The sequence below is a fragment of the Hippichthys cyanospilos genome, chromosome 17 (assembly GCF_059441005.1).
Source record: "Hippichthys cyanospilos isolate Australia breed blue-spotted pipefish chromosome 17, RoL_Hcya_1.0, whole genome shotgun sequence".
Classification (NCBI taxonomy): Eukaryota; Metazoa; Chordata; class Actinopteri; order Syngnathiformes; family Syngnathidae; genus Hippichthys; species Hippichthys cyanospilos.
The window spans coordinates 5,514,717-5,541,573 of NC_142385.1; the positions used below are offsets into that span (position 1 = coordinate 5,514,717).

The window sequence follows — 26,857 nt, forward strand, 5'->3', positions numbered from 1 at the left end:
TCAGTGATATGTGGCTTCTGAAAAAGAATAATTAGAATTTGTCTATTCCAATAATTCCCTTGTTTTTTTTCCAGTCATTGTTAATATATATGTTAACAATGTTTTTTTTTTTTTTTTTACAAACATTGCCCAATATATCACAATACGCCTTTGCTGTATCGCGATATATTGCAGCACACCTTTAAGACATATACCCGGCACTAGAAGCAAGTGAGAAAGTCCCAATTTTGACTTGACTGTGGAAACCGAATATAACATTTTTTTAAACTGTCGACAATGGGGAAAACAGTGTTTTTACCCATTCATAACTGTTGAAAGCACTGCCTTTACAGGCATGAAAGCGCTATTGTGGTCAGCATTATACTGTTTCCTGAACATCCTGTTTTGTCTCGTTTTTATTGATGCTAGCTTATTAAAGTGCAGTGAACAATGTGATGTCTGGTGTTACCAGGACAACATGGCAGCACCGTTCTCCCTATTATATTATTTAAAATATAATGTGTCAACCTTACCTTAGTTCCTGTCCCATGGGAGGTTGCTACATTCTTATAAAAAATGCAACATCATGAGTCGAAATTGCGTGAGAAAATGGCAGCTACTCCAAGGTGACACAGTACTTTGAAAATACCTTGTGGGAATACAAGTTTAAATAAGTGTTTATTTTGAAAAATAAATAAATACATACGATAGAATAAGCTTCATGAGGTGAAACATGAAATAATGTGCTTTTTGTTATCATTTTCAACAACACACAAGAAAAAGACCATTTTGAAACCCCCCCCCCCACCACCTTTTGTTAAGTGTCCATATAATGTTATAGTTTGAGCAGTCGTATGAAATCAAATTAAAAACATGATACATAAAATCTTGCTTGAAACATTTTTTTCAGGTTTGATTTGACAGAATTAAGAAATAAATAAGATACACCATTTTTAGCTTTCTATCTTCAACCACCACATTTAAAGGAGTGTGCTTGAAAATCCAAGAAGTTTAATGACTACATTAGAGTTGCAACAATGAAATCATTAATCATCATTAATGGACAAGTAATTGATCATGAAATTATTACTTTTGATCGTTGATCAATCATTTTAAAACTCAGTTTCTGACCAAATTTTAGAGTTTAGCCTCTCAGTAGTAAATATTTATAAATATTTGGAAATACTTTTAAATATATATTGATTTATTTAGTTCACTAATTCTTCATGTAAGCAAAGTTATTGTGATCAAGTTCAATCAAAATAACTTTTGCTCTGGAAAAAAAAATGGTAAAAAAAAAACAACTTTAAGGACAAAAGCAATAAATAAATCTTAATTCATTTATATTCTGCATTTTTTTTTTTTTTGTTCAGTTTGAAATAATAGATTTTATGCCTAAACCTGCACCCCAAATTAGCAATGGCTGTTTGCTGCCAAATCTTAAACTTTTTTGAAACATTTTTGCTGAACACGTTATAGACCAACAAATGAAAAGACCAATAATGTTAAATGCGGTTTACTTTATCTACACCATATGCTGTCTAAAGTGCTTTACCAAGCCATCATATTCAGTTTTTTTCACTGTATTTGTAATATATGGTTAATGGACAATGTGCAAACGTAATCATGTCAACCTACAGAAAGGTTTTTACTTTTAATTTAAAATCACTTAATTTAACCCCCAAGACCTCTCGCAGTACTCTGGTCAATGGCAGATTCTAAAGTGTTTTTTCACTTTTAGTAAACTTTTAAATTCATCCATGTCACTCATATCATGCGAGCCAGTTTCCAAATTAGCAGGTCTAAGAGGCCAACAACAAAGGTGACTAGATGGCCGTCATTGACTGCTTATTATAATGCGTTTGCAACACCCGATTTGCTACAGCATGGAGTTGTTCCAAACTCCATTCATATATACTCCATATATATATATATATATATATATATATATATATATATATATATATATATATATATATATATATATATATATATATATATATATATATATATATATATATATATTTCTTAGCACTTGAAAAATGTTCAGTTTCCTCAATAAACAAAAAAAAGCTAAAACTAGAGTGAAAAGAAAGACAAAACCCACTGACAAACCCCCCCCAAAATAAAATCGCATAAAAGTAACAGAAATAAAAGCAATGTCCTGTACAAACACTATGGCCCAATAATTTAAGAAAATAGTGCCTCTAAAACGTTCATATTGCTTTGTACCTCAAATGAGCGGTCAAAGTTGACCCTGTGAAACACCCAAAAGTTTGAACGACAACTGAGGGCGGCATCATCTCCTATGATGTCACTCCAGAAGTTAATGGGATCAACCTGCAGCCACTGGCATGCGAGTGTAGCAGAGGAGGGTGACGTCTTGTGGCTTGTTTGCTCTCCCGTCTCGTAGCGTTGGCAGTAAAAAATACAAAGACGAAGGCCTGTAACACTACTACAGCACAGCTCCGAAAAGGAACCAAAGATGTCTTACACGTTTTTTTGTAGTTTAACCATTATTACTCTCTACAGCATTATTACTAGATCTATCACCACCAACGATACACAAAGTGCATCAGTGTCTGTATTTCATCTTGTTGTGTGTCTTTGTGTGTGTCAAAGATCAGTGCTCAGAGCTTGTCTTCTCAAAAGAGAATCTGGGAAGCGTCAGTAGCTTGGGGTTGGAGTTGGGGTTCGGAGTGTCACCATCCTGTCCCGAACCCTCCCCAACACCAAGGTCGAAGGAGTCCTTGGAGTCACTAGAGGGCGCTCTCCTCCTCAGGCAGGTGTCCCGCTTGGGTAGGGGAGGAGGCAAGCCTAAGCCACCTAGAGCTGGGTAGAGGCTGGACTGGGCCTCCGATCCATCAGGGGGGTCCACAGAGATGCAGGGAGGACTCATCTTCTTCTTACGTCGCGGTGAGGGCAGTGAGGTCTGAGTGGAGGTCTGGCTGTGGATTTGCAGACTGTCAGCCTGCGACACGAAACCAGAGGACGTGGACGCGGTGCCGCACTGGGGTCCCGGCTCCACCGTCGAGCAGACCTCCACCGAGTGGCGGCGTGGGTCGTCCAACCAGGAGTAGGGTCGAGGACGGGGCGGGAGAATGCTGCGGCCTTGCGTGTCAACGCTGTGAAACCTCTTCAGCGGCCTCAAACAAACACTCTCTTGGCAGCCTGCATTGTTTTTGGTGCCGATGCTGCTGCCACTGCCTAGTTCGTCATCCTGCGCGGTGATGTCATCACTGCCCGCCAAAACGCCCGCTGTAATTAGAGACACTTCCCGGTCCACGGAGGCCTGGTTTTGCTGCCGCGGCCTCGCCGGTGAGGATGAGCAAGGCGAGTGGGATTCGAGGCGGTGCTGGTCGTGTTGCTGGCTGGGGCGCCAAGGTTTGGGGGAGGCGGCGGGGGTGGCGGGGACCAGATGGAGGGAAGGCTGCTGCTGCTGCTGCTGAGAGGTGCTCAAGGGTGAGGAGGTGGAGGAGCAGGAGGAAGAGGCAGGGGAGGATGGAGGGAGGCCAAGAGAAGACACGTTGGCAAGTCCTTCAATGCTTTCCCCTCCGTCTGAACACAGGGCCTCCTGAGACTCAGTAGATACTGCGACCTGCAAGACGGGGAACGGGGGACAAAGGGGAGGATGATTTATTTAGGGTGGGATGGGTGAGGACGTTGGAGATAAATATGTAATGGGAGGAGAATTTAGAGATGAGCTGGGGAAGCTGGTTAGTGTGAGCTGATGAGGATGAGAAGTCAGAGTTGGGGTCATAGTTCACAAGCTGGTCTGATATCCTGCCATTATTCTCTGCAGAAAGGCTCGTCGCAACTATTAATTATACATAGAGCTACAACAGTTATGCTGTACTCCCCAAAGGTCAAGAGAACTTGGCCAAAGGTTATTTTGAGTTTCATAGTGGAACAGTTAATGTTTTAAAATGTTTTCGCCTAGTTTGCTCTCCTTTAAAAAGTATAAAACAAACAAACAAACACAAAAACAGTAGAAATTCAGCCCCTTCCCACAAGTAAAAATTAATAAATATATAAAGAAATAAATATATAGATAACAATGGAGTAAAAAAATTCTCACTGTCAGGAGCCAATTTGATATTTATTTAAGGATACATTATCTTGCTTTAAGTGCTGTAATGAAAAAAATGTGTCTGTCAGTGGAGAAAAAATGCTGAAAATATTAAGCATTATATTGTCTTTTAGATTTTATTTACATGTGCAAGACTTTTCTCTGTAAATATCAACACTTCGAGAGGCACTGACCACTCATATTCTTTGTTACGTAAAATTGTATTAATTTATTTCAAGCAGACCACTTCCTTCATTTAGTAGCATTTTTCATGGCTGGATTGTATGTAAATATGAATGTTTTTGTGGATGATTAATTTTCTGTCTAATCAGATTTCAGCCTTAATGAAAAGAAAAGCAGGATAAAAGTAAAGTCTTCCCAGCTGACCCGGTGAACTCTGAACCAGACAACTTGCCCCTCTGACCTTTGCCCTTCGCACGCAACAGCTGCAACATTTTACAACCTTGGTTGCTGTAAAATCCGATCAGTACTTTGTGCATTTTAGAACTTTGTATATTTTGTGTGTGAGGCCAATGGTCAAAAAGCAGACACATGTCACTGCTAAACAAAAGTGTTAGCAACAAAGCGACCTTCTAATACTCATGACGGACTCTCATCCTCAATAGATCGCAGATTGGTTTAATAAGATAACAATTTTTCTTTGGGGTCTATTAAACGTAATCGGGCTTGAATGAGTTTTTGAGATTCATACATGTTGATTCAATCATGCTGTTCAATCATGAGTATTAATGATGTGACAACAGAGACATCTAGCGGCCAAAGACAGCATACTCAAACAGGGCTAACACAGCCTCAGCAATATATCCAAAAAAAAAATAGATTGCATTCAAAACCAGTGTTAAAAGACATTTCTATACAATGATCATACTCTCTTTCAGGTAATTTTACTTCAATAGTGTCTAATTAGTTAAATTAGACACAAGTTAGAGTCAAATTCATGGATTCAGGCCCCCCTGTTATGAAAATGCAGTATTATGGCTACAGAATAATCTACTAGTCATATCCTGAGGGCTGCATACTACAGCATCGTTGGCCACAGTTTTGGATGGAGTTGTTGATGTGCTAAATGGTTAGTAGTAGACAAACATTTGAGGAAATGACAAATGGAATGTTGGTCTGTCTGTCCCAGTATGATCATGGGAGTCCAGTGTTTCTGAAAGGCCAAATGGGGTTTAAAAGGCACTTTTTTTCCCCTCACTGCTTTAGAAACAGGAGTATCTGTGCTTGAGCAGGAGCTCTGGGTCAGGCGGTTTTTGAGCCCAACTGAGCTGAGGTCAGATAATAACAGATACAATATGGAAATCAAAAATGAGGAAGTAAATCCGTAAGAGGGAAGATGGGGAGGAAGAAGGGAAAGAGGATATGACACAATTTAGAACTTGGAAAAAAAAAAGCTATCTTTTGAATGCATTTCTTATATTCTGTTAAAAGTGTAGCTTTTCTCTTGTTCAAACCACATATGTTGAGAAATAGTAAAAAGTACAACAATAATGTTGAGTTCTGGACATTAAATCAGTCAAGCTTGGCACCGCTGCAAATTGTCTCTAAGGAACCATTACGACATATTTACCTTAGTTAAAATTCACAGTATTTACAAGTGGTATGTACTAATGAACCTTTTTCTTTCTTTCCATTTTGTTTTTAAATCTTGTAATGTCTTAAATGTTCAATAAAAGATTCAATCAGTATGTTCTCAAGTATTCATTAAAGTACACTCATGGGGCCTGGTTTGATTTGCAAGTATGCACTTGTATCCCAAACTGCAAATGCTGCATGTTTTTGATATTTCCGTCTTCCAAGATACCTGATTCAAATGATCAGGATTGTTATCAAACTTCTTGTGAGAGGCTGGTCATTTGAATCTGGTGTGTTGGAGGAAAAAAATTGCAGGCTAATGGCCCTCGAAGATCGAGTTTTAACACCAGTGCAACATTAGATGTGGTGATAGGGGGTCTCATATCACAAAGCTAAAAATAAAACTATGATAAACACTGTCATTGAAACAGTTGATTATTATTATTATTATTATTATTATTATTATTATTATTATTATTATTATTATTATTATTATTATTATTATTGTTGTTGTTGTTGTTGTTGTGGCTGAGCTGTGATTTTTTTGTTTATTTTTGAACATCTTACTGTTCTTTGAACATGTAAACCATACTCAACTGTGATATTGATTATTTTTTCTTTTTGTTCTGTTTTGTATATCATGTTATGTAATAAATCAATCAATCATATGAGCAAACGTATTCATTATCATGTGTTCACAAGTATTCGTCAAGTCACACTCATTAGGAAAAACATTAGGCACGTTTGTACAATTTAATGAGATTATTATTATTATTATTATTATTATTATTATTATTATTATGTTGGCTGTAGCTGTTTTTTTTAATTGTATGTGTTTTAATTAAAATGGCCTATGTTAATTTTTCCTTGACTGAGGTTGGTATTTAATTGTAGCCAAGGGGTGTTCAAATGGAACGTAAAAATTGTATCCTATCTTAATTAAGTCTTCATTTCTTGTTTTTTTTTTAATTGCAAGGTCTTTCCATTATGAAAATACATTCTACAGACATTTTAAATGCAGCTGGTGCGTTTGATGCACAGTTGTACCTAATTTTGAGTTTATGATCTCTCACATCTTGTTGTTTAACAAACCTTACTTAGTGTATCACTTAAATCCAGTCAGCAAGTGGCAAGTGAAAAGTCAAATGTGACGTTTGATAAAAGTCCAAATCATCCCTGAGGCTTTAAAGAGGTGTGCGACAGTGCAGTCGGCTCACCTGTCTGCGGAGCTTGCGGCTCACCGCGTGTGTTCTTCTGGGAGGGGGTAATCGCGGTATACTCTCAGAGTCTGAGTGGCAGTGGGGGCTGATGGGTCTGAAGAGGTCAGTGGGAATGGTCAGTCGCTGGGAAAATTCTTCAGGTTGTGAACGCACTGAACCACTGGAGCCTAAAAACCAGAGGACGGGAAGTTACTTGATGCATTAAAAATAAAGAAAGTCTAAAAATGCACTCAGAAGAGAGTGGATGCCTGTCAAGGTTAAAAAGATTCTTAGTTGTAGCGACACCAGATGCACTGATAGCATGTGCTTATATTTTCTGAGTGTTGTGATATAGTTTAATGTACAGTGAACCATTGTGTTACAACTTCCCTGATTTACAAAATGTTCATGTTGCGACGTGGAATACTGAGTTTTTTCATCCCCTCTTTATGACATTTCCTGGTCGTAAGAAAAAAAAAAATCTGTCATGACCCTTGGGGCTTGGCTGTATTTGTGTTGTTTTGCCTCCATCTGCTGGCGTTTTTAGGTAATTGCACTTATTTACTATTGTCGTCTAACTGCTTCCATGCAACGCGTGACGACAATGCTGGTCTGCTATTTGTCGGCGTTTTCTCACGGAGATGCTGGTCTGCTATTGGTCGGCCTCACAATGGTTTCATAACGGCGCAACCGTAAAGCTTTGTTCGATTGTGAGTCAAAATCCATACATTCGTAAAAAATCTTGCAAATGGGAAAATAAAGTGAAAGTGTTTGTGTCGACCATCATAAAATGAAAATTACAAAACTAATGGAAATTAAACCAGATTGCAACAGTTAAAAAAAGTTAACTCAGGGCAGCATTTTTGTCAAAAGTAGTCTCTAAACCTTTTGTTCAATGATGTACCACATGTGATTTTTTATTTTGAGTCAAGCATCCCTTAAACAGCGCAAAACATTTTTGAATAAAAAATAAATAAAAAAAGAATAAAAAACAATAATGTGCCACTTGTGTCTGATTTATTAAATGGCTAGGTGTATTTCATTCAGCAATCCCAGAAGATAGATCGTTTATTTATGCCTCCTGTGCTTGGAAATTGTATCACAAGTGCTGTAAATGGGCACCCGGATGAAGCTGAACAAAATGAAGGCATTCAATGCATTGCCAATGAGTCACTGCAACACAATCTAGCATTTTTTCTTTCCTGTTCCAATTCATTTGCCCTCAATTTGAAAAGTAACTGCTTTTTTTTTTCCAGCTGGGATAAGCCACTTTTAATTTATTGTGCTATGTGTTAAGAGGGCACTAAAGACTGCAGTAACATTACCTGACTGGGCCCAGTGAGAGCCCAATATGTGCTGGGGCCGGGTTGTCTGTGCTAGAAGCTGTGCTGAAGCGACTGCGGTCGTGCCAAAGGCCTGCCAGGGGAAGAACATGTAGCTGTCGTTGGGTAGGGAGTGTGTGCGTCCCACCATGGGCTTCCTGACGCTCAGCAGGTTGTCTTCCAGTTCTTCCCCAGGGTCCAGTTGCTCAGCCTGTTGAATGACACAGACGTCAACCTTCCTGGACAAGACATTATTAGTAGTATACATCATATGTATTACAATAAACAAAGAGGCAATGGGCTTCAGCATATACACAGAAAACAGATGTTGGGAGTTGGCTGGAACAGAGCTGCCGCAGATCACAGAAATGTTCTAAAACCAAATTTTAGACCCAAGCGCTCTTTAGGATAAATACATCCCACCGCTCCTTTAACTGTAGGTAATGGTATTAGCCTGTTGTCAGCTGGGGCAGTGTCTTGCAGCCTGGCCCACTGGTGCTCACTACAGTAGACAGCGTAGACCAAGCACAAGCAGAACAGGAGAGAATCGTGACTGAAGAAACGTAGACTCACATGAAAAGCACAGTGGAGAAAGGGAGAACAATGTGTAAAGAGATTCGGGAGAGAAGGGAAGAGTTGTAAACTGCCGGGTGCACTACTCTACTGCACTAGAACACATCAGGCTGGAAAGATGGAATGACAAAATAGAAAAGGAAGTTGGGAGACTCATGTTAGAATCACAAAGGGCTTCCAACATCACTTGGAGCACATTGCTTCCCCACCGCTTGAGTTCCTTTTTGTTGTAATTTACCTTGCTTGCAGTCCCAGCACAATCCAATTAACAGCGATTTCATGTCATGTTAGTCAAGGCTGCCTGCCTTATACAAATTGACTCAAATGTTTCACTTGGGTAGAATGCCTTATGGACCAAGGTTAGAGTGACCCCTCTCTGGAGGAAGATAAGTGATTCTTGGATAGAGATTACATCATTACCGAGCCAAACCTTTAGTTAATTATTCGCAATCCTACAACTGACATTCAATTCATTTTCAATTTACCGTAGGATGTCCTTTAGAAGCAGTATACGGTATCACATGAATGTATGAATTTCAAGTGGGGAGCAAAATGGTGTAGATGAGAACCTCTGAAATAGGAAAACATGTAATCATCAATCAAAGATAGTTACAGTGTTACCTCTATTTACGAACATATTTTGTTCCAAACTTCATTTCGTAAAGTCTTTTTTTCATAAGTAGAGGCGTTTTTTGACATGTAAATAGCCTAATCTGTTTCAAATGCCCCAAAACACCTATAAACCCTTCAAATTAATCATATTTTATTGTGGCAGTTGAAATAATATATGCAGTTCATTTATTTGCATTTAGATGGTCCTGGTGTATTGACAGTGTGTGCAAAGAACTTTGTTTAGGTCACTTTATCTGCATGTTTTTTTTTTTTACATTTCCAGTGATCTCAGGCATCATTTACATCTCCGCGAGAGCCATGACATTTATTTTTATATAATTTTGAGAATGTAACTTTACCTAAATGTACTTTAGGTTCATGCAAGTACTTCCTTTGCGAATGTTAAGCCTTCTCGCAAACGTGCAACTTACATTTTTTTGCCAAACCTTCCCCCACCACTAGAGGACGTCATTTGACTTTTCTTTTTTTCTGGTCCATTATTTTTTTTCTGGTCTACTCCGGTCTGCAATCATACTAATTCTTTTTCCCGTTTTAGTAATTACACATAAAATTAACATCATGTCTGTGGTTCTACAGTTACACAACAATTGAAACACAAGTAGTAATATAAGTGTAACACGAAAATAATGCGAGCTTCGGGGTTTAACCCTAGGTTATAACACAACATCATGTTTAATACAGGTGACGATAGTGCAATCAGTAATCCTCTCCACTGCTGCATGTCATACATGATTCTCTAATGAAGGATGTCGGTTCTCATTTATAGCTCCCTGCCCTACAACTATAGTTGGTCCGTCCGTCATTACCTGAGCTCTGAGCAACTGTGATTTCAAATTCAGTTGGCAGCAAGTGGTAAAATGACCACTCCCTGCAGCATAATATGCATTTAACAAACCCAATGTTGATAAATACCAGCCCCTTTCAGACCCTCTTTTACCCTAAGGAAATTTCAATTTTGCAAAAAAAAAAAAAAAAAGCCATCCAGACCCAAATTACACTTTGTTTCATGACTGTTGACCAGGTATAATAAAGAAAGTTGAGACATCATGCCTGTGTGACATAACCATTGGTGCAATTCCATGTCAAGGTAGTCTGAGGCCACTAAGTGCTTCCAAATGTTTCTGTTAACTAGTACAATTATAGTTCTCCCCCACTTTTCCTGTCTGATGACGTTGATGAAGCTGGATTTTATGAGGACTGACATTAACACTTTGTGCGCCCTTGACGTGAAAGGACCTCAAAGGAAGCTCTACCCAGGAATTCCATCCACGTCCATTGACATCAACTACATGTTTTTATTATTATTACAGAAATAGGGGGGCAAAACATTTTGGAATATTAAAAAAAAAAAAAACACTAACTATGGTCAGTCAGAATCCTTAAGGAGATGGCATGGTTTCTTTTTTTTTAATGGCTGGCATTAACAAGTCGTATGTGTGTTTTATGTTTTTAAATGAATGGTTATCTTATCGTGCAGCTTTTTTAAAATTTTGCTTCATAAAATTTGACTTGAATGAAAAAAAAACAATACAAAACATTTGCCAATTCCAAGTTAATTGTTAAATTTAGTAAAGTACAGTCCTAATCACCCAATAATTTTCTATAGCACTCCTTAGTAATAAGGGCATTTAGGGCAATCAAATACAAAAAATTGACAGTCAACAAAAAAATGAATAAATAAAAAGTAGGGCCTTTAAAAGCAACTTTGTGAGACGTTTTGGTTTCGAGCTTGACTGATGGTAAAACCACATCTCAAAATGATTCATGTGGGAAAATGAGGATAGCAAGGTGCGTATTATAACAAAAATACGTCAGGGGTACACACTTTGTTTGATTGGCCCGTAAAACCTTTGCCATAGCCACGATTTGAACTATTGAGGTGAAGTTATAAGTGTGCTGAAACATCTGGCTTAAACTAAACGTTTAACAAGTTGGCATCCAGTTGCTGAGCCTATTACACACGAGAGCGTGCAAAGGTGGTGAAGTGAGCAAGTGACTTTGGAAGCCCTTGGAAAGGAAACACTACTACAAGATACTGCAAACGGGAGGAGGAGGAGCAGGTATGTAGAAGAAAAGGAACTGTCAGTACATTGCATTCCAGACTGCTTAGAAAGAGGGGATTAAAATCGTCAGGCACCGATTCCTCTGTCAGAGCTAGGGACCAGGATTTCTCAGAGGCCAGAGACAGAGCTTCCATCTCAGCTAGAGGAATCTAAACGGGAGGAGACATAGTAGGGTGAGCATAGAAAGCAAATACACTGTGATCTGTGCACAAATATGAAGATGACATACATCATATATACATTGTTTTTAACATTGGGCAGATCTTTTCAAACTAAAACAGAATTTGACAAGGTGATTCCACCACAAAAACAAGAATAACCTTCTGAATTTGCCACTGAAGTTGCAATTGTCAACAGTTTAAAAAAAAAATCATTTTCAAGATTAACTAAAATCAACAACATAAACTAAAATGTATGAAACTCCATCTTACAAAACATAACCACAATTATTGTGAAAATGTTTTTCTCCAGGTCAATTCAGCATGAGGCCTTCCAGGTTCACCGTAATTTGTATCATTTTGGTATTGCAAAAGGAGAGATGTCAAACGGTTGCTAGGCAATATTGGTCTATTACTTTATTACATCATAATTAGTGGCCATTTTATGTCTTGCGCCTGACAAATTATTCCATAGCAAAATAATGCTAAAATTAATGAGAAAAATAATAGAATGAAACAAAAACAAAGTAAAATAAGTAAATGGAAATTTATTAAAATGGAAACATAAGGGAAAACGCCAAAAGTTATTACAACCCTGCTCTTTTCAGAATATCAAAATATTAATTAATGTTGCTGACAAATTGGAAGGTTTTATGATTGTGACAATTTGATGCTGGATCTATATCAATATGTTATCGAATTTGGATTTTTAGATTTTAGAACAAACCAGTAGGTAACCAGTAAGTAACAGTGATATGGAACAGACTTGCACTTCCACTGCATTCTTTTATTCTTAACGATAAGAAGTAATCCCAAATAATGTTGACATCAAATATGTTGTTTTTTTCACACATTATATAAAAAAAAAAAATAACATTGATTTTTTTATAACTGGGATTGAAATTGAAAGCACTACAAGGTCTGACCAACCAAGACTTCTTAAAGTGCTAATGCTAATTGTATAGTCATAGGTCAATTTAGATGTGAAAAAGAAGAACAAGATTGACATCCATCATTTCGATACAAAGAGGTTAAAAGGTAGGCTTTAGGAATAAGGGTTAGAATCGTTAATAATCGAAGAATGGCCTTGACTGGCTTTCATAACTTTACATTGACAAGTAGACACACCAAAAGTTGCAATATATTTGACAGACAAAGGATGCACAAAATGAGTCTGTCAAGCATGAATGAGGCATGAATGGCCAGGGGATGAGATCATGGCTGAGATGCCATGCAGTGCTGAACTAAGAGGTAGGCCGGCTGATGTTATTAAATGTGGAGGACTTCCAACACAAAAAATGGTAATGGTTCATTGGCGGCATGATATTTGGCAAACATAATATGGCATGCTGTTCTACCAAAAAAAAAAAAAAAAATCTACGGACAATATCTCCTTGTTTTTCCCCTTCGTAAATGTTTTACAGCTTAATGGAGATCCTGCAGAGTAGAAAAAGTATCCACCTTTAAGACATTTAGTGCATTAAATAGTCATAAAACACTAAGATTTGCCAAAAGGGGTGAGGCAATATCACATGTTTTCAATAAAGTGAATAGTTCCATCAAAGGGTCCATACAAAAAAAAAAAAAAAAAATCTGACAGGGTCATACTCAATCTCCGACTAAATTGTTTAACCCTTTCACTACTCTTGGGGAAATGCATCCCAAAGCTTTAAAAAAAAAAAAAAAAAAATCGCAGTTGGGTATAGGATTCGTAGCAATAACAGGAAATGACATCGCAACTGTTCTTTACACACTATCTACAGATTCTAGTGGCATTTAGAAACTTTCCATACACAACAAGCCAGGACTGGGATCGCTATCAAGTTAGGTTAGATTGTGTAATTTCTCATCATATTAACCATCTAGTTCTATGGGAATATATTAATAATACAAAACTCCTCTACAACGAAATCATGTTTGCAGCCAGAGGTTTTTCACAACAGGAGACTTTTCACTTGAGCAAATCTATGTCTCGGACGTAGACGTAAAAAACATGTTGTGCAACCTACAATCTGACTGAAGTTAAAAACAAAAATCATCCAACTAGCTCGCATTGGGAAAAAAAAGTCATTGCCAAAACTTTCATTTTCATTATTACATACCTTTTTTGCACAATGTCTTTCACTTTGCTTCATCCATCTCTCATCTCTATTACTTTTATCCTGTCTTATAGTGTTAAGATTGGTTTAAGCTTGACGCGTCCGTGAGCTCCGTGCGTCAAATGACGTTATTCGGCTACCACGCCCTTTCGCACGGAGTCCGCAGGTACAGACTTTCTGAAACGTGTATGTTCTGAAATTTCTGTGCAAGCGGAAAACACGGTGGACGAACTATTGGTTATGGAAGTTTGCTGGTACAAACACCTTTATGATTCGGCTGAAAAGGACTACCGTGACCTAAATACTGGAAACAACTCCTGACGAGCATCACATCGGGGTGAGATGAGGAGTCTTAAAAATCGCTTGGAATCATTTAGACTGTTTGAATCTATTGGGATTCTCTACCTGTCATAGAGTGGTGTTGTTTGAATGCAGTAGACTCTATTTACTGACACCTAGAGTATGGGAGAAAATCATCTGACTGCTGGGGAAAGCCGCACTGAGTATAAAATGCTGCAAAACACGTGCCGACGAGTGAAGCATAAACTGAGCTAGAATTTTGCTGCAGGCTTGTTTTCTCTGTAGTGAATTTCAGTATAAGGCAAATGCAGAGAAAAACATTTCGTATTGTGCAACAGGGGGATTTTTCCTTCTAGGGGGAAGTAAGAAAAAGGGAACGGCGAAGAATTTTTCACACAGGGATTTTTTCTGTACATGCAGGTTTCCTTGTAGAGGAGTTTTACTGTATGGGCGATATAAATGTGTTAGATAGATTACAGTGATTATTAAGTATTGTAGACGTTTGGTGATCATTTTCACGTGCTTGGCACGTTTATATTATTATCATAAATTACTGGGACAAAATGGGACAAAAAATCTGCCTGTAACCTAATATATGGAAGTTGGAGTTTTTGTAACACATTTTCCAATTATCCTAGACTTATTAAACAAGTAATTTTTGCCATAAATTTTATTTAAAAAATATTAAAATAAAAAGTGAGAATCGGTGGTTGAAAGAGTTAAAGGAAAAGCCTTAGTAAGATAAGAGTTTGAATGATATTCCAGAGTTTGAGGCATTCCAGAGTTTGAATGCGTGTGTTGATTCTACTAGGACAGTTTTGTAGAATGCTAATGAAAGTTCTTAAAAATCAACACATTCACAAGCTGGAAGGAGAACAACATTGAAGCATGAAGGCAATCATTTGCATTATTCTTTCCTTCAAATGATTACCAAGTAATTCCAGTGAATGCCATCCCAACATGTTTTCAAAGAAAATGACTCAAAATAAAATGAGTGACATTTGGATTTCTTGTCACGTATTGACCTTTTTGTCGGTGTTGTGCTTGCTGGCTTTGGGGGCAAGCGCATAGAAGTGGCACACAGACCCAGACAAGTTGTCCATCAAACTCAGCTCCCCTTCCATTGAACCCTGGATGACCAGGGAGACTGAGTCAAACTGTGCTCTTTTCTGGACAAACTTGGATAAAGCAGAGGAAAGAGAGTAAGGCAGGTGGGAAAGAAAGAGAAAGGGAACATATGGAAAGCAGAAGGTGCGGGTGGGACATACAAATAAATGTGAGAAGAATGAATACAAACAAAGAAAGAACAGTTAATCAAACAGAAACGGATAAAACGACATAACATGAAAGAACTACTTGCAACTACTGTGTTTGCCACTGGGAGACGCTACAAGATCACAGTAGGATCATAGTCCCAAGAAACCAAAGCAACTATAAAGCCATCTCGTTTTGGAGGAGTGCAGCAGACAAACAACATCTTAAAAGGGGAAACACAGATCGCAAGATCTCTATTTCCTATCCCCCAAAGTTGTCTGGAAATAGCTGTTGAGGAGTAAAACAAGGCCTTGTGGTCCAGCTTTCCCATGGCAGTATGACCTTTTTTTTGACTGGCATGTCCTCCACAGGGACCAACAACCGCCACACACAAATTGTAAAACCTATTAGACAGTGCGGGAGGATGTGCCATAGTGAAAACTGTGTACTAGAAAACGTGTACGTTTATATTCATCTAAAATGAATGTCAAAACACAACGGGGAAAAATATATCTACATTTGGATATAAATACATGGGGTCTATTTTATTGCGGCCCTGACATGTCTTCTTTACTTACTCAGGCATGCAGAGTTACTCCTTTAATATTCATGGCCTGTTTTTTTTTTTTTTTAACATTTGCATTCACTCAACAAAACCCTAGCCACTTTTCTCAAAAATATTTTATTGTTTGGAGTTTTACGACAGTTAAAAAAAAATCAAATATATATTATGAGGCCATTGCGCTAAAGCCAAATTCCGAGTTCGTCAAACTTAACCATAACTGCATCCTTCATGGAAAAATATAATCCAATTTGGGGTAATATTTACCAAACTTTTCGCACTATAAGCCACAACTTTTTTTGTCACTATTCGAGACCTGCAGCTTATTATAGTCCAGTGCAATTTATCAACAGTTTTTTGTTTTGTTTTTGTTTTACCAGCGACTAGAGGGCAATCCACGAGTAAAGCAAATGTGTCTATCTGTTCAAAGTGTCAATATATGGAACAACTATGAAATAGAACTGAAAAGAACAAAAAATACTGAGATAAAAAGATACAAATTACATATAAAATGAATAAGACCTTATATGTATGGCAACACTGCCATCCAATGGTCAGAGTTATCACTACAGTGCTCCTTTGGCTTAATTTGGAATAGGCACTAGTCAAGGGTGTCAGCTACCCTCCATAAAAAAAAAAACACATTTGACAAAAAAATTATTAGTTATTATTTTTATCAATATTTTAAAATGAGTAAATTCTCATTCACGGCACTGAGAGAGTTTATTTAAAAACAGCAAGCCAAGCTTAGCATGTTTAGGACATGTATGTCAATTACACAACTATTATAGCAATTCACATGATAAACCAGATAAAAAGGAATTTGACCTCTTTACTTTATCTTTACAGAATCGGAAGTACAACTACCTCTTGTGTCTGTGTTGAAGAATCATGGGAAATGATGTCAGACCATAATGAGCTGACCTTTCTAGTGGCATGTACTGAAAATGGGACAGCAAGGTAATATGTTGTGCCAAATGACTTTCAGTTTAAAAAAAAAAAAGTAAAATGCCCACCTCTGACATTTTTAATGAACTTGCTGTGTCCAAGCTTTAAAAATCTGCTCACCCTCTACCTGCAGCTAACTGGTTAGTTTAGCTGGCTAAGATCTGGCCAAGATCTGGTAGCTAGTGCAACTTAGTTTTAACAACAGTAACATTTGCATTAACAGGCTGATGATAGCAGACCACAAATACACTTTACGTTTACTTTGAAGTCAACAATATGGATCATCGTACTATATTTTTGAAGGAATCAACTTATAATGAAGTTATCTAAATATAGAAGCTTTGATTTATGTATTTATTTGTTTGTTTGTTTATTTATTTATTCATTTTATAGTTACCTTTTTAAAAGACCCCTCAAATATTTAAACGTCTCAGCTAAGATACTGCCAGGCATCTCTGCTACACTGCAACTGTCCTGTTTCAGTTTCAGGGGAGTAACAAATTACCACATAAAATGAATCCATTCTTATTAGCATTGCAGGAGAACTTGAATTGGCTTCAGCTGAGAGCAGGGGTACAGCAGACTATCTCAAGAACACTTGGACAAACAACCATTCACAGTTTTGGATGATTTGAAGTTCTCAGCTAACTCAGTGAATACATGTAGAATACATCAGAAAGGCTTGCACCTTTCAACCCTCAGGCTGATGTACTAACCAACAGGTCCCATGATAAAAAATAATCTTCCGTTGAAAAGTAATTAATCAGCCTTTAACCCAACTATATGCAACTGATATGACATATGAACTGATATGTATATGAATCATTGTTACAATTACGATTTCAAAATGTTAAGTATTGCTTAAAATGCAACTCAATACAACGAAGGTAAACCAGTAACCCAGAATAAATTTTGGCATTTGTTTGTGTCAGAAAAGGGAAAAATATTCTCATTCACACAGATACATCACAAATAGCGGCCCTTACCTCTAGAGTGGGCTCCGGGCATGAGGGAGGCTCTTCTCTGATGTTAATAGGGTCTCTGGGTATATCAACAGTTGGTGAGTCCCTTTCCTGTCCCATGTCCCCACCTCCGGGAGACCTCCAGGGGGAACCCCCAGAACTGGACCTGAGCTGGGGCGACCTTGTTGCCATGTCTCCCGCGTCACCGTGCAGCTCTAGCTCTAACTCCGCCTCCAGCTCCGCTTCTTCCTTGGCTTCCTTATTGCTTTCTTCCAAGTGCTTCATCAGGACAGCGATGACGACGTTAACAAGCACAAACTGAGCGGTCAAGACAAAGGAGACAAAGTAGATGGGAGAGACGACGGTGTTGTAGCAGGTAGTGGTCTCATGGGCACAGTCCCTTAAAGTGTCCTGGAACACACATGAAAAAAGAACATTATTACATTGGTAGAGTAATATTTGATCATGCCAATAGAGAAACATACAAAAATAAACTCAGTTAACTAGTCTTTCCCTTTCAACCCTACCTTGACATATCTAATATATTAACATATTGTAACATGCCAATCCTGAAATTATGACAAATTTAATAAAAAAAAAATGAGCATGAAAATGGATCAAGGTCACCTAAAATGAGACATTATATAAATATACTCAAGAAAATAAGTATGCTTCACAATACAAGGTGATATAAAATACGCAGGATTTCAGTGGACACATTGGCAAGAAAAGTTATGCAAAGTCAGCAGCTGTCAAAAAGAAGCCAGAATACAATGCAGATGGATACTTGGGACACCTTTTGCTCATGGCAATTTACCAAACACACTAAAACTGTCACCTGTGTTACTCCATTTGCAAATTTGTTTATTTCACCTTCATGATGCCATTCCAGTTGTCCCCAGTTGAAACTCTGAAGAGCAGCAAAAACGCCATCCCAAAGTTTTTAAATGTCGCATAACGTCCTAGGCCCTCACATGGGTGGAGTTCATCACAAACTGGGAATGGAACGTAGGAAGACAAAGTCTGTTGAAGTTTAAGATACACTTTGATATATTTAAAGTACATGCATGAAGTGATCTTACTCAGGTCACCAAACAGCTCCACTCCCAAGGCTGCAAAGATGAAGAAGAGGAGCATGAAGAGAAGACCAAGATTTCCAACCTGTGGAGTGACAACAGGAAGCAAACGTTATTTGTCCGATTACAAAAATCCTACCCTAAATAAACCACATTATTATGCATTTTAGTGCTTAAATCAAACTTGAATTGGTTATCCATGAGTCTCAAGATTGCTAGTGATGTTAAAGAGAGAAGTAAGAAGATGATTTAGATGGAAACGAAGCTGGAGATAATCAAGAAATACGAAGAAAGCTAAGCTAGCCTAGGCTAGGCTACCCTTACTGGGGAATATGGTCATAACAAGTGTCACTCAAAGGTAAATAAATCCTTTATATATTTTTTTATTTAAGATGTTATTTAATTGTATGCATGTATATTATATTTAATTAGCACTTATACTATTTTCATCCCAATGTTTAATATGTATATACTGTACAATTTTGATGTTTTTACCTGGGGTTTTACATGCATTAGCTAATTAACATAGGTTTGGATTGCCCGCCATACGGTGAATTCGCGTTACAATCCCAACTGCGTAACCGATTAATCTCATTAACCATGGACCCACTGTATGTGTGTGTGTGTGTGCGGAGAGATAGCGTGAACACAAGTGGCGTTAATACAAATCCAAAAACATACAGAGCTTTGAACAAAAGCAGATCTGACATAACTGCAAAAGAATCCTTAGAGAAAATCTGATGCAAATTAACAATACAAGATGGCATGACCCCTTTAGCAAGATTTATTAATTACAAGAGTCTTGACAAGCTTGAAGCAGTATTTTTTTTTTCACAAGAACTATCAAATCCCTTTCAGACAGGTGTATCAAAGAATGCAGTGAACATAGGGATGTGTCGATTCCTCACATATTTTTTACCCTTGAAATCACCAACTGAAACACCTTGAAATCCCCTACGAACAAAGCCTTTACACCTGCATTCTCCGTCTCGTGATTGTACGTATGCAGATATGCAAATAAGTATCTCTAGTTTTGGCAACAAGATCACTGTGCATCTTAATACCTTTAAAGAAAAAACTACGGCATAACTTCAGCGCAGAGAATGAACAATCCATGACGAGTTGCAGTCAAGTTGAGGTTGAAATAAAGTGGAAAAAAGCAGGTTCAGTTGTTGCAATATACCTGAGGCAGGGCTTGCATAACGGTGTCCAGCAAAGCCCGCATCCCCACCGCCATCTTTAGGAGCTTCAGTACTGCAGGCAAAGAAACACACTGTAGTTAGCAAGCTATTACTTTCAAGTGAGTAGCAGATTTTGCACCCAGAAGCAGACAAGACACAGAAGTGGAAAAGTTAAATGTCTTTAGGCACAAAAATCTATCCACAGCGAGCACTGGAAACTAGACTTGACTCAGAAAGTAGACTTGGAAATAAATTAGAAGGACACAACCTGAAAGGTAAAGAGTCTTTAGACACTAAAATCTCACCACAGAGACCAAGTGAAAATAGACCAGAAAAAGCCGACATGGAAACCAGACTTTGAAAATTAGACTCGGAAAGTAGACCCACAATATGGACCTGGAAAGAAACTAGAAAGACCACTAAGCATGACAGCTTGAGAGTTTAAAGTTCTGACAACGTTTCACAGGGCTTACAATTCAAATTTAAATACTGAAAGCCCAATCTCGATCATGAAATATCGGACCCAACTAGTCACCACCAGTCATAACAATTCCTTGCCAAATATCTTTAAAGAAGAATTCCTGACCACAATAATTATGCAAAAAACAACAGCAGTAACACTCAAAGTTCCATACTTGAGATTACACGTTACACTTGAGAATAGATGACTCTAATATGATTAGTGTAGGAGCTACTGGCGCTAAAATGAACGAGATGAAAGACATACTGCGCACCTACTGTATGTGAATGATTAAAGCAGAGGTCACCACTCCACACAAACCCAAAATAACTTTGTGCAGGTATCGTCAACATGCTAGGATAATGAGATTTTGGCATTTGGGCAACTGTTGCCGAATAATACTTCATGACAGAAATAACAACTCTGCTTACACAAGCGATATAAAAAATATTCATCTTGTGATTTTTCCACATTTTGGAATGCTTTTTCACATAAAATAATAGTTTCATAGTTTTGGAATACACATTCAGCATCAATATAATCTTTAACAGTCTCCCAGCTGCTGATGAAGACCGCAACGTTGATCGCTGTAAATGCACCACCGAGATTTCTCACTTTTCTGTATCTATATTAAACACATCCTTTATTAAGATGTCTAATAAGCTGTATTTAATTACTTCTACCAAAGAGGATGCTATTTTTTTTTCCACCATTGTCTCAAGTTTCATCTGGAACGCAGCCAGATAGGGAGTAATTTTGATTTAAATCCCATTTAACCTTATAACTGTCAAATCCAAGCAGGCAGTAATTTGTTGCACTTGCGTTTTATTACATTCTGTTCCCTCCAGAAGAATGAAACTTTAATCCCTTTAAGCCATTAAGATCCTGGATCGTGGTAGCTCACTCATTGATTTTCCAGGTGACAAATGTTAATGCCTTGGCAGAGGTCTGCACTTTCTGAGTGCTTGTTGCTTGATGATTTTTGGCACGAGGTAGCAGTGAGATGTAAATGTGTGATGTATTGAGTCCTGCCAAGCTCATTTGACAAATTACATGATGTCAATCACTTGAATAATAGTCATCTCTGCCTTGTATAAGTAAATGTTGTCGCATGAGCCTTTCAGAAAAGGACAGCGTTTATATATAAATACAAAATGCCATGGCCATAGTCTAGCTCTGGTATGACAGCCATTTGAACATAACCAAAACTCCATTTTGTCATCTATGGTGGTACTTCTGTTTGTGACGTCACAGTGTCGTCAATGTGCATGCATGACGGTTTTGGGCCATTTAGCGATCACACACAGGTCACATGCAATTCGCATTTATTTGAAAATGTGAACACAAAAAATAGAATTTGCTGTGTGAATGAAAGGAAATGTTTAGATGATCATCTGCTGTATGTGAGAATCGTTACAAGTTCAAGCTGCAACCATCAATGATCAGGAGGAGTGGAATCTTCTTTTGTCAATTGCCAAATAATTAGAAAAAAGTAGCATTAAGGTTAGGATTAATACATTGCCCATCCTGTCTGTCGCAGACTTGCAACAAGTGCAAGTTAAAGTTAAACATGATGGATCAATATAGCACCGCCTTCCTGCAGTGAGCATCCAGTTACGTCACGTTTTACATGAGGTTCCTTCAAGGCGTTTTTATGGGTCGATTGGCTATTGCAGCTGTCTATCAAAAATATGGGCTCATACAAAATATGTCATTGCACACTGCACAGCAGGTAATGCACAATGCATATTGCGCCTCCGGGCTCAGGCAGACATAAAGTCTGCCATGAAGTCTGCCTGGCGACACACGTTAACTGAATTCTAATTGGCTGAAAACTGCAGCACTTCGGAGGAGTGTGACCATATGGATATAATATGACAAGAAAAGAACAGAATATGGAGAATAATTTTATATAAAACATATATATTTAGTAAAATTAAATTTGAAATTAAAGTGACATTTATTATAGTTATTATAATTATTATAGTTAACCATAGTTATGATAATGTCAGGTTATATTAGGCCAGCAGAGAAGGCCCTGATGGTCCACCACTGCTTCAGAGTGTGATGGATCTTTGCTTCCCAACTCCCAACATCTCAAGCTCAAGTAGCCCAATGCACAGAAACGGGTCTCATCAGCCTACAGAAAACATTAAGTTCTATCTCGAGACTAAAGAGACTAAAAATTAGATTAAAGTAATTAAAAAACACAACACTTGACTCTGACTTTAAGTAATGGTTCACAATTAGTCTAATAATATGACACCTCCGTTTATTGATATCAGATATATAATATTTTGAAAGTAACTTGCTTATCACTAGTGCCTCAACAATATTTTCTTCTTGCAGGTATGCTCTCTCAAGGTTCCTGAGATTCAGTAATTCCCATTCATGTATCTTCTCCTAAATTCCTTTCATCTAAAATGTTCACCTTTGTCACCTCCTCTTCTGTCTTCCAAAGTACTTCTTCACTCTATCTCACAATCTATTTTCAGCTCAGGAGTGATTAATCATTCTGCTGTCATCCTTTTCTTTCCGTTCCTTCGTTTATTATTACATAGTGTCGCCATACTGTCTCAGTTGATTGCAGCTTGATTCTCTTACTGTCATGATGTCTCGGCTCTTCCCAACTACGTTTTGTTTACTTATACTCTGTCAATATCTGACTGCGGTTTGTCAGCAGGCTGTTTTCTTCAGTGCCATCTGCTAGGCTCCCACCCAACCCAAACCACGCTGAGACCTGTCCTATAAAAATGACAAAATGGGAGACTCCCAGGGATGCGGACATGTTACAAAGACATCTTAAAATCATTGAACTGTGAGGCAGTGAGTGAGCGGGGGGGGAGGTCTGGAAGCTGTTAGCCCATACCTCGTGCAATCCTCAGCACTCTCATGATGCGAATAATAGTCGGGTTAATGGGCAGTGAAGCGTTGACCTCGATCTCCTCCAGAGTGATACCCATGATGGACAGCAACACAATGGCCAGGTCCAGCTGGTTCCACCTGTACATATGCACTGGCTTCAATAAAAAAACTTGCATCACTTTCTCTCTTTGACACAATACCTAGTTTGACTTTATAATATATAGTCGTAGTACATAGAGTGGATTCAATTAGATTGACATCAAGTGTACTTTGTTCGGAATTGGCTTGTTAGATCCAACTTCACATGAACAATGATTACTGTATAGCTGATTTTCCTATAAATTGAAGCGCCATATAAATTTAGATGCATACAAACACCTAATCACACACATACATTACAATACAATATATGCATGTGAGGTGCAGGTATTATTCCACATGCTGCCATCCACACATTCTTTATCACAGCTATGGCTTTGATTGTTTCAAGCTTCAAAGGGCAGGTCTACTCGGTTGTCATTGAAGTGAACACAAAGTTGATTTCATAAGTTACTCACCCTAAGAGCATGTAAACTTGTACTCATGTTGACATAGCCTAGGCTTATTTAAACTAATGAGTCCAACTGAATATCTGCCAACTAGTGGTTAATGGTGATGTATACAGCTGTGCTCATACGTTTATAGACACCAAAATGATATAAACAAATGAGCACAACTGTCTAACAACATAGAGTTGGTCAGCTATTTTCCAGACATAGCATCATGGATTGTGGTGGACAGTAAGAGTGTCAGTTTAGAATACTAGCAGGTGTGCAGGCCCGTTTTTGGCTTCTTCATTCACTCTGCCTCTGACTCCCAATCGTGATCAGTTTGCTTTTTTTTGTTGTTCTGTCGCGGTGGTCGGCTTTAGAAGGGGGCTTGGCAGCCACACGGTGGGACGCGGCGTTTGGGTGAGCAAGCCATAGTTAGAAATGTCAGTAGCAATAAACCTCATACTTCATGAGAAATTGAATTTACAATGTGCTTAAAGTAATATTAAATCTAGTATATGCATATATTTAACTGTGGAAAGCTTAAAATACCATGATTGACTGTAGGTCATTTAATGGTCTGGAGGAGATGATAAAGCTGTGAACTGTATATATGCACCGATGATATTAGCCATTTTTTAAAATCTAGGGTAATTTTTTTAAGAAGATAATTAAGCAAAAAATGTGACGTGCTGCTCAATTTTGCCCCCGTGTTTTATACTGCTTCTTCTCATTAAGGCATTAAGGTTGTGGCCACCCAACCATACTTTGAGTGAGAGAAAGGTTACAATAGCCAATTGGCTCTTCAACTAGAAATCGTTTGGTGGGTGATCAGGTTTGTTCAGTTTCTGTTCTTGAGTGAGTCGTCTGCTCTGGCAAAGAATTGACATGACCTGGTTGTCGTTAGATCTGTTCCAAAATCATGAAACTTTCACTGAGATGCTATGAGACTGCTCTCATGTTAATGAGAAATGTGGCGGCACACGTGCTGTCCAGCCATGATGTGGTTTTCATTGGGAAAACAGAGATTTCAAAATTAAGAAATCATTTTACGCAGTTTGTTTCGTTGGTGTTTAATTATTATTATTTTTTTTTAATCACACAGGCTTCATCCTCTGATAAGCCAATGAAAACAAACTAAAAAAACTGTGTTACCATCAATCTTTTCGAATTATGTTGTCAAAACCGAAAGCTTGAAGCTACAGCAAATGTTTGTTTGAGACTTGTGTTTGAGCTGTCTTAAAGGCAATAAGATGAATCATCACATCAATTCCAGCCAGGGTGGCTGTCAGCTATTCAAATACTTACTTGTCCTTAAAGAAACGTCGAAAGCCAAAGGCAACCAATTTGAAGACTGACTCCAGGACAAAGATGAGAGTGAAGATGTAGTTGCAGATTTTCAATGCTTCATCTAATTCCTGAAGATTGCGCAAAGAAGATGAATATCATTATCACGTTTGTTATTATTTGAAAGAAAACAACCTTTCAAGTTGGACCTCGATTTGCCACAAGAACTTGAAAGCATACTTATAAAATCAACAGACTTCTTAGGGAATCAGGCTTTATGTGAGTTTGGTTGGTCACACGTATGAAAAACTGCCGATTAGCAAAGGAAGATGGATAATACCTCCCTGGTGGCATTCCTTCAACCCGCAGCTAGTTCCTGTTTATGTTCATTTTATTCTGTTGCAGTTCATCCCATAATTTTAGTGAAATATCTGATGCTTTGCTCGCTACAGTGACTCCACATTCAAAACTCTTTCCTTGACCGAATTAGTGTGTATGGCCAGTAGAGTAGACAGTAATAATGCCGACAATCCTTGTTTAAAAAACTTCTTTGATCAGTAATATTTGCTGTGTTTGTGTTTGTGTTACACATATATGCTATATTTATACATAAAAGTTACAGTCCATGTTTTGGTATAACATTTGGAAATAGTCATCACACTACTCAGACCATTACAGTCCAATATAATATTCACAATCCACAATCCAAATTAGTTATAAACAAGTTGGAATACTCCTCAGTGATGATAACGATAGGTTAACATTGTGACCCCAATTTCCACTGACCTTTGGCTGCTGGTAGTGTTCCATGGACATTGTGATGACGTTGAGACCTATGACGATGGTGATGAAGAGGTCCAGGTAGTGGCTCGTGCACATCTTGTGGATAATCAAACGGGTGGGGGAGTAATCGGAGTAGTAGGGCTTACTCTGAGCTTCTGTTGGAAGTGGGGTTTGGAAGGGGGGTGGGGATTCGGGAAAAGGGTGCATTGAAGAAGGAGGTTGGGGAGGGTGGCATTCATAAAGTGAGATAGGAGATAGTACAATGGGACACTGTAAATAAAAGCTGCTGTGTTATGGTGCGGACTGTTAAATCTGAAATACAAGTCAGTTAGATTTGTAGACAAGTGGAGGAGATCAGTCAATGGACAGAGCAAACAGATGTTTTAGAAAACCCTCCTGCAGCTGGCATCACCAATTTAATAAAATATTCTTACCATGTAATGGTAGCTACATAGTATTGCTTGATATGTATGTATCCAATTTAGCTTGTAAATGCCACCAAATTTTAACAGGAGGTTTCACCATCTCACAGTGTCCATCTGATAGTCTCCTCATCTTTTTCCACATCGTTGCTCTCAGGAAGAAGATCTACATAGGAGAAATAGCCAGATACATTTTTTCATCCACTCACCCCGGATAGGGTGGCTGGATGTACCCGGTGAGGAAGGGAAAGGTCACTCGACCTCTCAATCACTTCATTGAACCATCAGTGAAAGAGAGCATGGAATAAAAAGTCCTTCTGGGTGTCTTCTGTACCAAATTGGCTAACGCTGTGAGGGAAGTTTAGGGTTATATTCATTTAAATGAACCCTTTCCACTGCAAAGTTCTAAAAACTACAGAACAGAGAATATAAATATGTGTTTCCATGTTGGTTTTAAGCCAATGAAATATTGTTTTTTTGCAAATACGTACACAAAGATGTAGGCTTCAAAAATATATATGTGTGTGTACACTGTG

At 38.1% G+C, this 26,857-nt stretch overlaps 1 protein-coding gene across 1 annotated transcript in view; it reads right to left on the minus strand.

Annotated features, from left to right (window-relative positions):
• Positions 1–2,010: 2,010 nt before the first annotated feature.
• cacna1g (calcium voltage-gated channel subunit alpha1 G) overlaps positions 2,011–26,857 on the minus strand; it is a 129,790-nt gene continuing 104,943 nt past the window's right edge. Inside the window, exons 27-38 of the mRNA XM_088439178.1 lie at positions 25,903–26,054; positions 25,138–25,247; positions 23,304–23,437; positions 19,977–20,047; positions 18,800–18,878; positions 18,591–18,712; positions 17,742–18,128; positions 15,017–15,169; positions 11,461–11,583; positions 8,169–8,376; positions 6,862–7,031; positions 2,011–3,577 (exon numbers count right to left, since the gene is read on the minus strand). Of these exons, the coding sequence (XP_088295304.1) occupies positions 2,603–3,577; positions 6,862–7,031; positions 8,169–8,376; positions 11,461–11,583; positions 15,017–15,169; positions 17,742–18,128; positions 18,591–18,712; positions 18,800–18,878; positions 19,977–20,047; positions 23,304–23,437; positions 25,138–25,247; positions 25,903–26,054 (2,684 nt within the window). The 3' untranslated portion in view covers positions 2,011–2,602. The remainder of the gene's footprint in view (positions 3,578–6,861; positions 7,032–8,168; positions 8,377–11,460; positions 11,584–15,016; positions 15,170–17,741; positions 18,129–18,590; positions 18,713–18,799; positions 18,879–19,976; positions 20,048–23,303; positions 23,438–25,137; positions 25,248–25,902; positions 26,055–26,857) is intronic.